The 13,138-nt window shown below is 54.8% G+C and overlaps 3 protein-coding genes across 3 annotated transcripts; 1 reads left to right on the plus strand and 2 right to left on the minus strand.

The window, feature by feature from the left end:
• Window positions 1-1,853: 1,853 nt before the first annotated feature.
• HRG_08564 (AMP-binding enzyme domain-containing protein) lies at window positions 1,854-6,292 on the minus strand (the record flags this gene model as incomplete). The annotated part of the gene is made up of 3 exons (XM_044867035.1): window positions 1,854-1,908; window positions 2,121-4,821; window positions 5,302-6,292. 3 exons carry the CDS (start codon window positions 6,290-6,292, stop codon window positions 1,854-1,856), a joined length of 3,747 nt encoding a protein of 1,248 aa, XP_044717922.1.
• A 1,995-nt stretch (window positions 6,293-8,287) lies between these two features.
• On the minus strand, window positions 8,288-9,700 carry HRG_08565 (cytochrome p450 domain-containing protein; the record flags this gene model as incomplete). Its single annotated transcript, XM_044867036.1, has 5 exons — window positions 8,288-8,475; window positions 8,545-8,646; window positions 8,717-9,015; window positions 9,096-9,217; window positions 9,281-9,700. 5 exons carry the CDS (start codon window positions 9,698-9,700, stop codon window positions 8,288-8,290), a joined length of 1,131 nt encoding a protein of 376 aa, XP_044717923.1.
• A 1,251-nt stretch (window positions 9,701-10,951) lies between these two features.
• Window positions 10,952-12,338, plus strand: HRG_08566 (o-methyltransferase domain-containing protein; the record flags this gene model as incomplete). The annotated part of the gene is made up of 3 exons (XM_044867037.1): window positions 10,952-11,167; window positions 11,234-11,752; window positions 11,838-12,338. The coding sequence occupies 3 exons, from the start codon at window positions 10,952-10,954 to the stop codon at window positions 12,336-12,338; spliced, it is 1,236 nt and encodes a 411-aa protein (XP_044717924.1).
• Between the last annotated feature and the right edge of the window lie 800 nt (window positions 12,339-13,138).

The raw sequence follows: 13,138 nt of genomic DNA on the forward strand, positions 1-13,138 counted from the left end.
ACAATGAAAAGGGTTTTTTCTATTGCACTTTCCTGGCCTCCACTCACTATAATGGAGAGAAAGCTGAACTTAAGTTTGGGGCTGGATCTGTTGTCAATGGGTGACTCGTTATCTCAAGGAGCTTCTCTCGACTCCCCAACGTGGTGAGCCCAGAGACAAGTAGTATCTACGACCCAGTTAAGTAACCTGTGTATATATTCAGTAAATAAATTTAGCTAGCGAAGGTATATCCTATCAAGTCCGAAACAGGGCGATCTCCACAACCAAGCAAGTTCTCCAAAGCCGCGCCAACCTCCTCAGCCATAGTCTGAGAGTCCTGCTGGCTTAGCACTGAGCTCAGGGCAATGACATCAATCTTCAGGCCAGTAGAATGGGGCGTCGAGCTGATCCAGACCTCACCTTGAGGAAATACACGGCCGTAAGAAGTCATTGGCGAGAAAGTAGTACCACTTCCCAGCGAGAGAGCCAAGTCTGCGCCAGTGTCCTGGTGCTGGACGATGTACCCGAATTGAGTACTGCTCGGCCAGCTGGTGCACTTGGCCACGATCTGGTCAAGGTCCAGGGAGGAGTATCGGAGGGATGTGGTGTGCTGGGCTTGCGCGCTTTTGAGGTATTCCAACGCAACTTTAGAACAGCACACGCTGAGCCGGTACGGGATATAGTTCGTACAGGGGCCAACAATTTGATCAAGACAGCTGTCGACCGAACTGCAACGGGCGTCCACTGTCTGACCGATGACGATATCTGTGCAGCCGGTCCGTGACGCTAGAACCAGGCAGACGGCGGCTTTGACGGCGGTGGCAGTTGTGATGCCCGGGGGGTGTGATGGGGGCGTAACTGTGCATGATCCAGTGACCTGAAAGATGCGCTTTTGAGGCGTCGTAGTGTTTGCAGTCTGATAGGTAGACGTCATAGAAGAGCCTGACAGGTACTGCTTCCAGAAGGCATGGGCACTCTCGTCGTTAGTCTGCCACATGTGATGACGGAGATAGATGTCAAAGTCGGAGAAGTTTGCACGGGGGGTTCCGTTGTATTCATCGGCCAGGGCCTGGACGATAAAAGGGATAGTGGTGAGATCGTACTGTGCATGAGCAAGGCGGAGGAGAAGTCGACGTGTGTTAGACCGGCGGTTGGACACGAGAGTGAACAGAGTTGGCAGTTCCGTAGAGCCCGCTACACCGATAACTTGCTGCTGTTGGCAAAGAAAGTTACAGAAGCCATTGAGAGGCTCATCGGTTGTAATTTCACGGACGCACTCGCGCACCTCCGGCAAGACGAGCTGCAAGAGATGGTCCGCATGTTGGGCAAATACCGTGCGAAGGATAGTGAATCGGGCTATCAACGTAGTGCAGGCGGTTTGAAGCTTGCTGGTCGAAATATCCCCCGATAAGTCAAACTGGAAATGGGACCATGGATAACTCTGTATGAGGAATGCTTGCGCGGCGGTGACAGGATAAATAGCCGCAATGTCATTGCCTCCTTGAATGAGGCCGACGTTCTGTAGTGGTCGAAGAATCTCCTGGAGGGACTGATCTTCGATTTTTGACAGTGAGAGCGAGGGCGACGGACTCGGGGGGTCATGCTCTGTGATCAGATGTCGGGACCGCGCGAGGGTTGACAGATTCGTGTTGTTCAAAACGTCTGCCACAGCGAACACGAACCCGACCCTTCTTGCTAGTGCTACCATTTTCATCGCCGCTAGGGACTCGCCGCCGAGGAGTAAGAAAGAATCCTCTCTCCCAATCACTTCGCATGGTAGTCGAAGCACCTCTGCCCAAATTTCCTGAAGTCTCCGTTCATTGTCATCAGACACGGGTGTCTTGGCCGGGGAGCTCATGATATAACGTTGCAGGTCACTTTGTGACAACGAGAATAGTTTTTCTCGGAGCTGACGACGATCCGTCTTGCCTGTGAGGGTGTGAGGGATGTGACATAAAGGAATAAAAATGGACGGCACCATATAAGGAGGTAAAATGGCCCGAAGATAAGCTTGAATAGAGGCAGCGGCCCCGTTGAAAGCCAAGTCTGGTTCCTCGAACATGGTATCATCGTGGATTTCTGTCACTGGCGGGCCGAGCTTTATCAAGGCAACCAGTCTGGCGATATCATCGGAAACCAACACATCTGCGACGACCTGACTGGCAGCCGGATACACTCTCTTGAGACTTGCCTCAACTGCGTTTAGATCGATGAGCTGGCCTCGGAGCTTGACACGGCTGTCTTTACGACCGATGTATTGAATGGATCCGTCCGGCTGATACCGGACCAGATCTCCTGTTCGGTAGAGGGCAGGATATGGCGACGGAGCAGGAATCTGTCTTCTCCAGCGGGGAGGGCCAATGAAAGCAGCCCTCGTAACCTCTGGCAGGTTCAGGTATCCTCGAGCCAGGAACGGGCCTTCGAGGAGAAGCTCACCCACGGCGCCAACCGCTGCTAGTCTGGTTGGGTCTGATGGCACAGTAACCCAGCCCAAACCACCAACGATTCGGCCGATGACACCGGATTTCCACCCAACCTCGGCGATACTGCCCACTCCGCAGATCGTTGCCTCGGCAGGGCCATAGCCGTTGATGAGGGAACGGCCTTTTGCCCACGCCCCAACGCTATCGTCGGTCACGGCTTCGCCTCCTAGGACCAGAGTAGTCAACAAGGGAACATCTGCGGGGTCGAGGCTTCTGGCTGTGGAAGGGGTTAAAAACGCCCAGTTGACCTGCGCGTCTCGAATAAAGCCGGCGAGGTTGTTCATGCGGTCAAACTCGGATGGAACGTAGATGGCTCCGCCTGCGGTCAAGGTGGTAAATATTTCATAGATGCTGACGTCAAACGCATATGACGAGAAGTGCAGGACCCGACTGCTGCAGTTCACCTTCATCCCCGCGCTGTGATGGTAGATGCTCGTGGCCAGGGTGCGATGGGGCATCTCGATGCCTTTGGGATGGCCAGTACTGCCCGACGTAAACATGATGAACGCGAGATCCTCTGGGGTTCCTACCCCCCTTTCCCAGGCGTCCAAAAGGGAGGGACATTCCGTCTGCGAGTAGCCGTTCTGGGCCGCAAGGAGGGACACATCAATGATGGTGGGACAGAGGCCAGACGTCACCGGGGCAGTGGCATGGCTGTTGACCAAGATAGCTGCGCCGGCGGCTTGGACGATACCTCGCACTCTTTCTCGTGGAGATAGTAAATCGATTAGCACGCACGTGCCTCCAGCGAGCAGGACGGCCAGGATGACTGCAATGCTCCATCTGCCGCGGTCCAAGCAGACAGCCACAGGAGTCCCTCGCTCCACACCATGTCCCTGCAGTTGCCGGGCGACGAGCGACGAGTGTGCCCAGAGTTCCCGATATGTCCATGAGCCATCCCAGGAAACGACAGCGGGTGCCTGAGGTCGACGGGAGCATTGGGCAAAGACCGACTCCTGCAAGAAGCGATTGTCGGCTGGTGGCATGTAACTGTTCCATTGTTGTACTTGCTCCATGTCCCGCGGCCCGAGAAAGCTGATTTCTCCGACTCTCTCCGTGGTAGGCTTATAGATGTAGCGCAAGACGTGCTCGAATTGATGAGCCATTCGCTCCACCTCAACGCCGCCTATAACGTCCGTGTCGTATGTGATATCGAGGGAAATCGCGCTCGTATCGGCACTGGCACGAAAGATTACCATCATAGCATAAGAAGAGAACGCCGTGTAGTCCATCCCAGTCTGAGTCGTTCCCCGGATAATGGACAAGTATCCAGCTTTGTTCTCCTTGCCAGCCATGTCGCGATCCGCGTGAGCTTCGATGATGAGCAAAGTCTGGAAGCGACAGCCTTCCGAAGCATCTCTGCTGCACCGGCTGATGCGGTGCAAGCCAGCCTGTTCGTATGGAATCATGCGTGCGAGAGAGTCCTGGACCTGATCCAGCGCCATCTTCACGGTATCTTCCTGATCAATTCGAACGCGCAGCGGGACGGTTGCAATCGTTGGGCCCACGATATTCTCGATCCCCGGTATGTCGGCACCACGCCCGTTGACAGTCACCCCGTACAAGGTCTCGTCCGCGTCCGTATAGTGAGCCACGAGTAACGACCAGGCAAGGTGAATATATGTAGCGGTGGTATGCTCCTCCCGTCCGGTGGAGACCAAGCTTCTCACCCAATGCCGATGCGATGCGTTTGCGTGCGGCCGATATTTTCCGGATGGCAAGGTAGGGAATATCGGGGCATTCACACCGGCGAGCTCCGAGGCCCAGAACTCGTCTGCCCCTGGGAGGTCCTGTGTGTGTTGGATGAAGGAGCGGTACGAGGTGCTCAGCAAAGGATCGCGTCCGAGGTAGGCACGCTGTAGTTGCTCATGCACCAGACGGAGCGACCAGCCATCCCAGATGGAGTGGTGGATTGTCATGATCAGCTGCCCATGCCGAGGACGGCAGCAAAACCGGACCAAAGGCACACCGATCTTGGTGATCTCAAGTTTCTCCCAGCAGCCAGGCAGCATCTCCTCGGTTTCTACGTCCCACGCGAAGCCATCGACGATGACCGCTTGCATGAGCCCCTCATGGGTCTCGATGATGCGACTTCGCAGAGCAGCATTCTTGGATATCACCGACTGCCACGCAGCCTTCAAACGGGGTAGCTCCATGCTGTCGGGAATACCAAACGTTATATGCCCGGTATACATGCCTGGGTGCCTCAAAGACGCCAGGAACATGCTTTCCTGCAGTGCGGTACAAGGGTAGATATCTTCAATGAGCTTCGCAGACACGCGGCACTGCTTCTGCGCCAGGTCGACGATATCATGCCTCTTTGCCACAGGCAAGAGGGCAAACGGAGCCAAAGCCTTTCCTGCATGGTGTGATGTCTGGATCAAAGCCGCACGTTTTGATTGCTTGGCCAGCGTACACTGAGACGAAAGGACATCTTTGGCGTGTAGTATAAGCCCAGCCGTCCTAGCCGCTGCAACGAGACGAATGGCTTGAAGTGAATCCCCTCCGAGGCGCAGGAAAGTGTCGTCCATGCCTATCAAGTCGGCTGGCAGACCCAGCACATTGCTATACAGACTTCGTATGGTTGATTCTCTGGGTGTGGATGGAGGACGTTTTTCACCCGAGGGCGAGAGCAAAAGACGTTCAACGTCCCGTCGCGAAAGGGCAGCAGCACGGGTTCGCAAGGCTCGACGGTCTGTTTTCCCCGATGCAGTTTGAGGGATAGTGGATACGGGAATGAATATGTCTGGAACCATGTAGCTGGGTAGATTGGCTTGCAAATACTGCTTGCTGATGGCGAATTGCTCCGTCATCTTCGATTGCGGCGATAGGAACAGACCATCTCCCATGCCGTCCGTGCTGAAACCAGTGCCAAACGGACGGAACAAGACAAAGGCAATGAGCTTTTCCACTCCGTCGTCGGAAAAGATGACCTTTTCGACAATGACCTCGGCATTTCCGTCGGGGAAGGTCTGTTGGAGATGGCATTCGATATCATGGAGCTCGACCCGCTGACCGCGAATCTTCACCTGGGCATCTTTGCGGCCGTGCAGTATCAGTGCACCGCTTATGCTGTCCAGGGAGGCCAAATCTCCGGTGCGGTAGACGCGGTGCCGATAAGAGGTGCCCTTGCGGTGCCGGCGCAGCCAGCCGGGTGCATCAATAAACGCCTGGCGAGTGGCACTGGGATCATTGAGATAGCCTCGGCCAACAATCGGCCCTTCCACGAGCAGCTCCCCCACCGTACCGGGTGGCATCAGCTTCTCTGGATCCTCGGGGCTAATAATCCAGGCTGTCGCCGCTGTGGTGTATCCGATGTTTCGAGGATCAACACCATCCTCCACCCTAGACTGCACAGACACATTGACAGAACATTCGGCAGGCCCGTATGCGTTCATTATGCGAATTCCCAATGCTTCGTATGCTGCCGCATCGGGGGAGCGCATCAGTTCGCCTCCCACAATCAGCGTAGGTGGCGGGCTGCAGCATTCTGTCCATGGCACCGTCCTCGCAAAGGATGGGGTCAGGAAACTGTGGGAGATGTGGAACTTCTTGTAAGACTCAACGAACAAGTTTGGATCGCTTCGCTCAGAGTCGCTCATTACGCATAAACAGCCTCCTGCCATCAGAGTACTGAGCGTCTCCATGACACTGACATCGAAGGCATACGAGGCGAACTGGAGAACGCGCGACGTCGAATCGATACCGAACACCTTCAGGTGCGACCGGGCTCCAGAGCAATATGACCGATGCTCGATGATAATGCCCTTGGGCTTCCCGGTCGAACCTGATGTGAACGCGATATACGCGGCGTTTTCAGGTCGAGGCATGGTTGGCCCAGCTTGGCCGGGACTCGGCGGGCATGCCCGGCTCAGGTGCTCCACGACTAAAGCAGGAGACATCTCTGAACATTGTTTTCTGAGCTCCTCACTCGTGAGGACAAAGCTTGCCCTGATTTCCTTGCACATCTCCCCCAGCCTGCTCCGTGGATAGGATGGATCCAGAAGGGTGAAAGCTCCTCCGCTCTTGAGGACTCCCAATATAGCAACCGTTGTCCATCGGGACTTGTGCATATAAATGGGTACAACGCACTCTGGCTTGGCTCCAAGGAGGATCAAGACTGACGCAAGGCCATCTGACAGGCTGTCGAGCTCGGCGTACGTGAATGACCCGTCCCACGAATTGACTGCGGGTGAGTCCGGAGATCTCTGGCATTGCTCGCGAATGACTTGGTGTACGCAAGTGTCCCAGAATCTTTGGTCCTCCTCTTTGTTTTCGCTGCCTGTCGTTACTTCGGTGCTGTGCACCGTCGGACTGTCTTTGGATGTCTTGCATGGAGGAATATCTCTCCGTTCGAATGCTACCGAAGGTGCCATTTCTCCGTCACAATGGAGAACAAGTCGATCCCGACCCAGCGCAAAGTCCGATCGGGGCAGGAAAAACAAATTTGCGCAATCGTATGCTGTGTCTTATGGAGGATGAGCAGAGCTGGAACATAGACCAAGGACTGGTGAACTCTAAATTTACAACCTAAGGAAGGATCAAGCTTAGCTGACTACATGTATCTTATAAGAACAAGAGTGCTCAACGTGAACAAAGACTGTAAACAGACGGAGGTTGCGCTGCAACCTCCGTCTGCAGTCTTATGGGTCGCGGTGAGAGTGGAACTCGTTACGCAAAGAGCTTGATTCTCTAGCCGACGCGTCTGGGGACAGACATGCGGGTGTTGGCCAACTACACTCCCTGGACACCAGACTCTGCATGTCCGAATATTCATTCTGTGGCTTTTGTGGTAATGGAAATGACCGGATTTCCGTTCTTCGTTTGCTAGGTAGTAGCATGTGTGGCAGAATCCCCCGTCCCATAGCATAGGTCAGGACAGGATGTGTAAATTCCGTGTCCAGGGGATGTGTGTATAACCTTATAGCACTACTCAAGCCCCGTGCTGCAGAGCATTCACGCCAGGTGAATATCAAGGCAAGCCAAACATCGCACCGCCCCATACTCGCCTCTATGCTCTATGTCCTCACGGCCAAGAAGGTCACCAACTTAGTAAGGGCCTTATTGCTGTCAGGCCTTGTAGCACATTCGACTCGGTTGACCCCACTGACGTGTGGTTGCATTTCTCCTCTCCAGACATACCCTGAAACATCCACAGTAATGTGCATGGGCTTACAGTCAATATTCCGGCGAGAAAGCCCTAATCGATCTACAGTGCAGCGAGTATGGGAATAGATACGCATGTGGCTTTCGCGGCCCTACTCCTTGTGCAACGAGGCATATATACAGCTGAGCTACCCCCCTTGGTTAGAGCAAACCTGCTGTACAGACAGCATCGGATATTATGAAGGGCCATGCGGAAAAATACTGTTCAACGAAGTCACCCACTATGAGGCGAGAGGCATAGATCCCTATTCTCTACCGAGGCAAGGGCAGTAGCATAGGTAGTCTGGGACACAGCATCATCTGCAGCTGAAGAATCGACCCGAACGCCGCCGCGCAATAATAAAACGGCATGGTTTGCGTGCATTATGCAATGTATGAGATAATAGTCCTGATGCAAGGTTCACAGCTGCACACCCGGGATTTTTGGAGATCTTTGTACGTCCATGGCACGAGCCAAATACTTGATTCGTCACATCAGCCGCGGCACCGTGCAATTGGCCAGCCGCCCTTGCATTTGCACGGAAGCCGAATCTGCAGGCTGCAAAGGAGTGCTGAGTAGGACTGGACGGACCCCTGCAGCAAACGATGTAGGGGGGCGGAGAGTGTTCCGATTTATTTGGCCTGATCAAAGCCAATGGCGAGGCCTGAGAACTACAGAACTAATGGCGTCTGGTTAAGACCACGGGCATCTGATGTATACCCATGGCAAAGTGCTCATCCGCAGCGTCCATCCACCGTGTCCCATCCTCACCAGCTGGAAAGCTCATGTCAAACGTCATGATCAAACGCGCCACGGTTGTGCGGATATTCATCAAGGCGAGGGGCTTTCCAATACATGAATAAGGACCTAGCGATTTGAGAGACGTAGTTAGTGGCGATTGTATGGACGCTGCAAGAATCAAGCGGAAGTAAGTACCAATGGAGAACGGGGCGAAGACCGACTTGTCTTTTACAAGGTCTATATGCTTGTACCACCGTTCTGGGTTAAACAGCGCAGGGTCGACGTAGGCAGCTTCGGCTGAAGTAGGGAAGTGAGGAGTCAGACGTCAAGTGTCACAAGCTCAACGAATGTAGAAGGGTTCTCGTACATCGACCCGTGCTCCACTGCGGACTAAACAGCGTCATATTTCCTGGAATGAAGACATCCCTGACATGGATCCCCTCTGGCGGGGTCTTTCGCGGAACGACACCGGGTATGGGAGGGTGCAGCCGGAATGCCTCGTTGATAAAGCCGTTGAGATGCGGTAGCTTGGCGAGCTTGTCGTGCTGGTACTCCCCGTCACTATCAGCTTCGATGTGCTCCATCTCAGCTCGTAATTTGTCGACCTCATCAGGGCGGCGGCTTAATTCGTACACGATGCTTGTCAAGCTCGTTGCTGTGGTATCACTACTTGACGGCAAGATCCATTGTAAATTGATGGTCAGTCGAGTCATTTCCTGGCGTCTCTGGCCTGGGGAGAAACCAACCTTCCTGCTGTGATTATGAGCATTGCATCTCCCATGAGCATGTTGCGCTCGTCATCGGTAGGGTCTCGGCCATTGAGCGGCGCAAGCAAGGACGCGAAGATGTCCGGAACATCCACTTGCTCCTGCGCAGGCAACGTTCAGTTCAAGAAAGGGCAGACGGGTGGATCGAGGAGAAGGCGACTCACACCCAGGCGACGCAGCAGGGTATCTGTCGCAAAACCGATAAACTTATGCCACTCATTGGACAACGCTGGCATGGTAGCGAGCAGACGAAAGAACCAGCTCGGAAACAGATACCGATACCCGGTCATGCCGTGCATGAGCATGTCTACCGCCCAATGATTCCGGCTTGCGTCTAACATATCAAAGCTGCGCGCAAAGGCCAGGTCGCCCATGGTGTCGTAGCTGTAAAAGTTGAACCACTGGCTGATATTGATTGGCGATTCCGCACCAGCCCTCTCCTCCAATCGCTGAAAGAGCTTCTGGCGATAGACCCGGATGCGCTGCTCGTAACCGCGCAGAGCCCGGTCCCCGAAGGCCGCGCTCCAGACACGGCGGCATTGGTCGTGGGCCGTTCGGTCTCGGTACGAATGTAGCGACATCATCGGATGGCCGTTGTCGTAGAAGGCGTTCTTTGAGCAGCGTGAGTTGGGTCCGTAGATAATCCCGAAGGCTTCCGGGTGGATGATGGACACCTCTGAGGGGCCGACCCTCACGACAGGGCCGTATTGCTCGTGCAACTCATGAAGAATGCGGAATGACGGCCCATGTCTTAGACGGAATGACAACCAGAATGAAGAGACCTTGGCTGCCCAGGGGCCACGAATCCGGCGGAGGGGGTGGAACAATGTTCGATAGAGGAGGAGCGACGTGAACAGTCCAGCGAGGTATGCCACCATTAGCAGACAGGTCTCTTTGATGAGGTCTTCTGGAGAGAGGGTGTATTGCGATGGCTTCTTGGCATATAGCAGGGCTGACACCCCCAGGGTCAGGCAGAGGTGGACTCGTACATACCCCCAGGGATACAGATGATGCTCTCCATGTCGAAAATACGAAAGATGGGTGCAGATGCCAATCAGGCCAGCCGTCGCCATATACCCGTACTTCATGACGCGTAGTACCCTGGGGCGAATACTAGAGTGACTCTGGGGCCAAATCGCTGCGAGGGGCTTACTCGAGAACGGCTCATCGTTAAAAGACAGAACTCCCCGAGCAGCTAACTCAGCATTGTCCGCACGGGCCCTACTGAAGAGCCAAGAAACAAGATCGGTTAGCCGATCTGCCTTATCTTCGAACGGAATTACTTGGCGTTACACAGCACGGTGCCAAGAACCCGGTTGTTTTCCCAACGCCGTGTAACCCTGCCGCTAATATTGGTGGGTTACCCCTTTTGCTGGAGCCATATGAGCGGCAGTATGCCAAGAAGCCGGTTGTTTGCTGGCGTACTGTACGAGGTGACCCTGCGCTGAGATTGGTTTCTGCTGGGGCCGTTGATGTATGCAAACAGAGTTGCACCATCTTCGGACGAAATGCCACGGATTTCATGGCGCTGTGCCCAGAACCCAATAGTTTGCTGGCGGAGTGTAACCCTGCGGTAATATGGGTTCTTGCGGGAGCCGTCGGGGCTAATAGAGTCGATGTGTCTCACCTCATGCTGGTCGTGCTGACTGTGCTGCAGGATCCCCTGGACGTCAGTGGTGACTATGCGCATTGTTGCGCAGTCACGGCGAGGCTTCTCGGTATTGCAGCTATATGCTTATCTATCGTCGACAACCAACAGCTGGCTCGACTTCCTGCCGACCCTGCTGGACAGTACGCTACATCGCTGAATCGCACCACGATCCGTTTTCTGTACAATGTTCAATCTTCCCGAGGTTGCTACCAGGCTGAGCCAAAATGTTGAGCTTTTGGTGGATGAGATTGACAAAACGAGGTCCCTGCCAAACGGTGGGAACCCGACTCTCCTGGGCCCCAAAGGGTTCGCCGCCCGACACGAAATCATGCTCGCGGCTGAAAAGCTTCTCCAGCAAGGCCGGGGCCCTGGTCCGTCACTGCTGAGCCTGCTGGAATCTGTAATTCCCCCTTGTCCCTACCCGTTTCTTCCCGTGACGTGACTAACATTTCCATGAGCGGCATAGGCAGTCGACGTCGGCACCATCCAGACTTTGATCCGGCTTGAAGTCCCAGATCATGTCCCATCCACCGGATCCATTACATACGATGCACTGGTCAAGAAACTGAAAAGGCCCGTGGCGCCGGGACTGCTCCAGCGTCTGATTCGCTTCGCCCGACTGGCTGGGTTCCTCGATGAAGATGCGGAGGGTGCCGTGAAACACAGCCCCATGTCCGCCGTCTTCGTGAGTGACCCGGACTACGCGGGTCAGGCTCGCTTCATGGCCGACTTTGGCATTCGGCCCTGCTCGTTCCTGTACGAGTCCATGGCACTGGACCCGAGCGGCGAAGTGACGCGCCTGGGTCCGTTGGCCCTGATGGCCAGAGAACCCGGGGCTTGCGAGGGCCCGACGTTCTTCGAGGTCTTGGAAAAAGACCCGGTGAATCGAAACCGATGGCATGATGGGATGGCTGTTCATAATGAGTCAATGGTACGCCACGTGGCCAATGCCTATGACTGGGACGCGGTAAAATCGTTGATCGACGTAAGTTGCTATTGGGGATCGCCACTCGCGTCAAGAGAGAAGTACACCAACAACCGCTCCACTCATCTACTGACATGCCTTTCAGGTCGGAGGATCGGAAGGCCACGTCGCCACAGTCATTGCGGAGGCCTTCCCTCACCTCCAAATCACGGTGCAAGACCGGCCCGAAATCGTCGAGCAGGCTTGCCAGCGGGTAGATCAGCACCCAAATATCACCTTCGAGGAGCACGATTTTTTCAGGCCCCAGCCACGCATCGCAGATGCTTACTTGCTGCGCCTCATTCTCCACGACTGGAACGATGCGGATTGCACTCGCATCGTCGGCCAGATTTGCTCGGCTCTACGGCCCGGTGCCCGGCTGCTCATCATGGACGCCGTCTTGCCGGAGCCGGGCGAAGGCTCCCTGCAGAGTGAGCGGCAGCTGCGTCGGAGCGACATCGGGATGTACCTGCTTTTCTCTGCCAAGGAGAGAAGTCTGGCTCAGATGCGCGGGCTGGTGGAAGGGTGTGACAGTCGGCTACGGTTTGAGAAATTGTATACTCCGCCTGGGAGCCACGCCAGTATGTTGAGCTGGATCTGCGAGTAGCTACAGTACTGCATTGGGTTTGGTACAGTCAGGCTCGTGTATGAAAGCAGAACTAGGAATCCCAGTGCCCCTTGCAACCTTTTTCCTAAAAGCAGCACCCCCCTGTTGACGAGGTATGCAACGCAACGATATTGTCGCTACGCACAAAGATGGGGCATTGCTTGGATATGTGTTGCGTCTTTAAAGATAAGGTCTTCCTATATACAGGTACATGTACGGGCCGAGATATTAGTCAACCGTGCCCGCGGGAGTGAGTGCCATTATGGACACGGTCTACGAAGTTCTAATTAACGCACGTACTTCTTTGAGGGACCTGCCCAAGCCGATGGGGGCTATCGCCGTGACAGATATGCTTACAGCAAGGCAGAGAGAGTACAGCAGGACGAGCTACAGAACCCATGTTCCAACTCGGTTGCCATATATTACCTACACCAAGTCTGTGGAAATCGAGCTCCGCAACCACCTAGCCAAGTAGACTGCAAAAGGTTGCGTCAATCGGCTGGCGTATTGTTGTAGTTCGACCGTTTGCTGTCCCTTCATCCCTGGCGGGTTCGTGCGCGCCTTGTCAATGCCAGGCATTCGGCTCGGCATACTGTCCAAGTTGGGAAAAACCACTGCGCCAGGCAAGACAGGGGCACCCCCACCAGGGGCTTACAGTACTTTGCATTTTATCAGCTAGTGTTGTATGTTGTATAAGTCCGCTCTGTCTTACAGTTACAGCTGCATGAGGCCGCTGGAGATGTGGGCCACAGGGGCCGCACAGGCAGCAAGCTAGAAGGAAGGGGGCAGGCCCCAGCAGC

This window comes from Hirsutella rhossiliensis, assembly GCF_020360975.1.
Source record: "Hirsutella rhossiliensis strain HR02 chromosome Unknown scaffold00010, whole genome shotgun sequence".
NCBI classification, from domain to species: Eukaryota; Fungi; Ascomycota; class Sordariomycetes; order Hypocreales; family Ophiocordycipitaceae; genus Hirsutella; species Hirsutella rhossiliensis.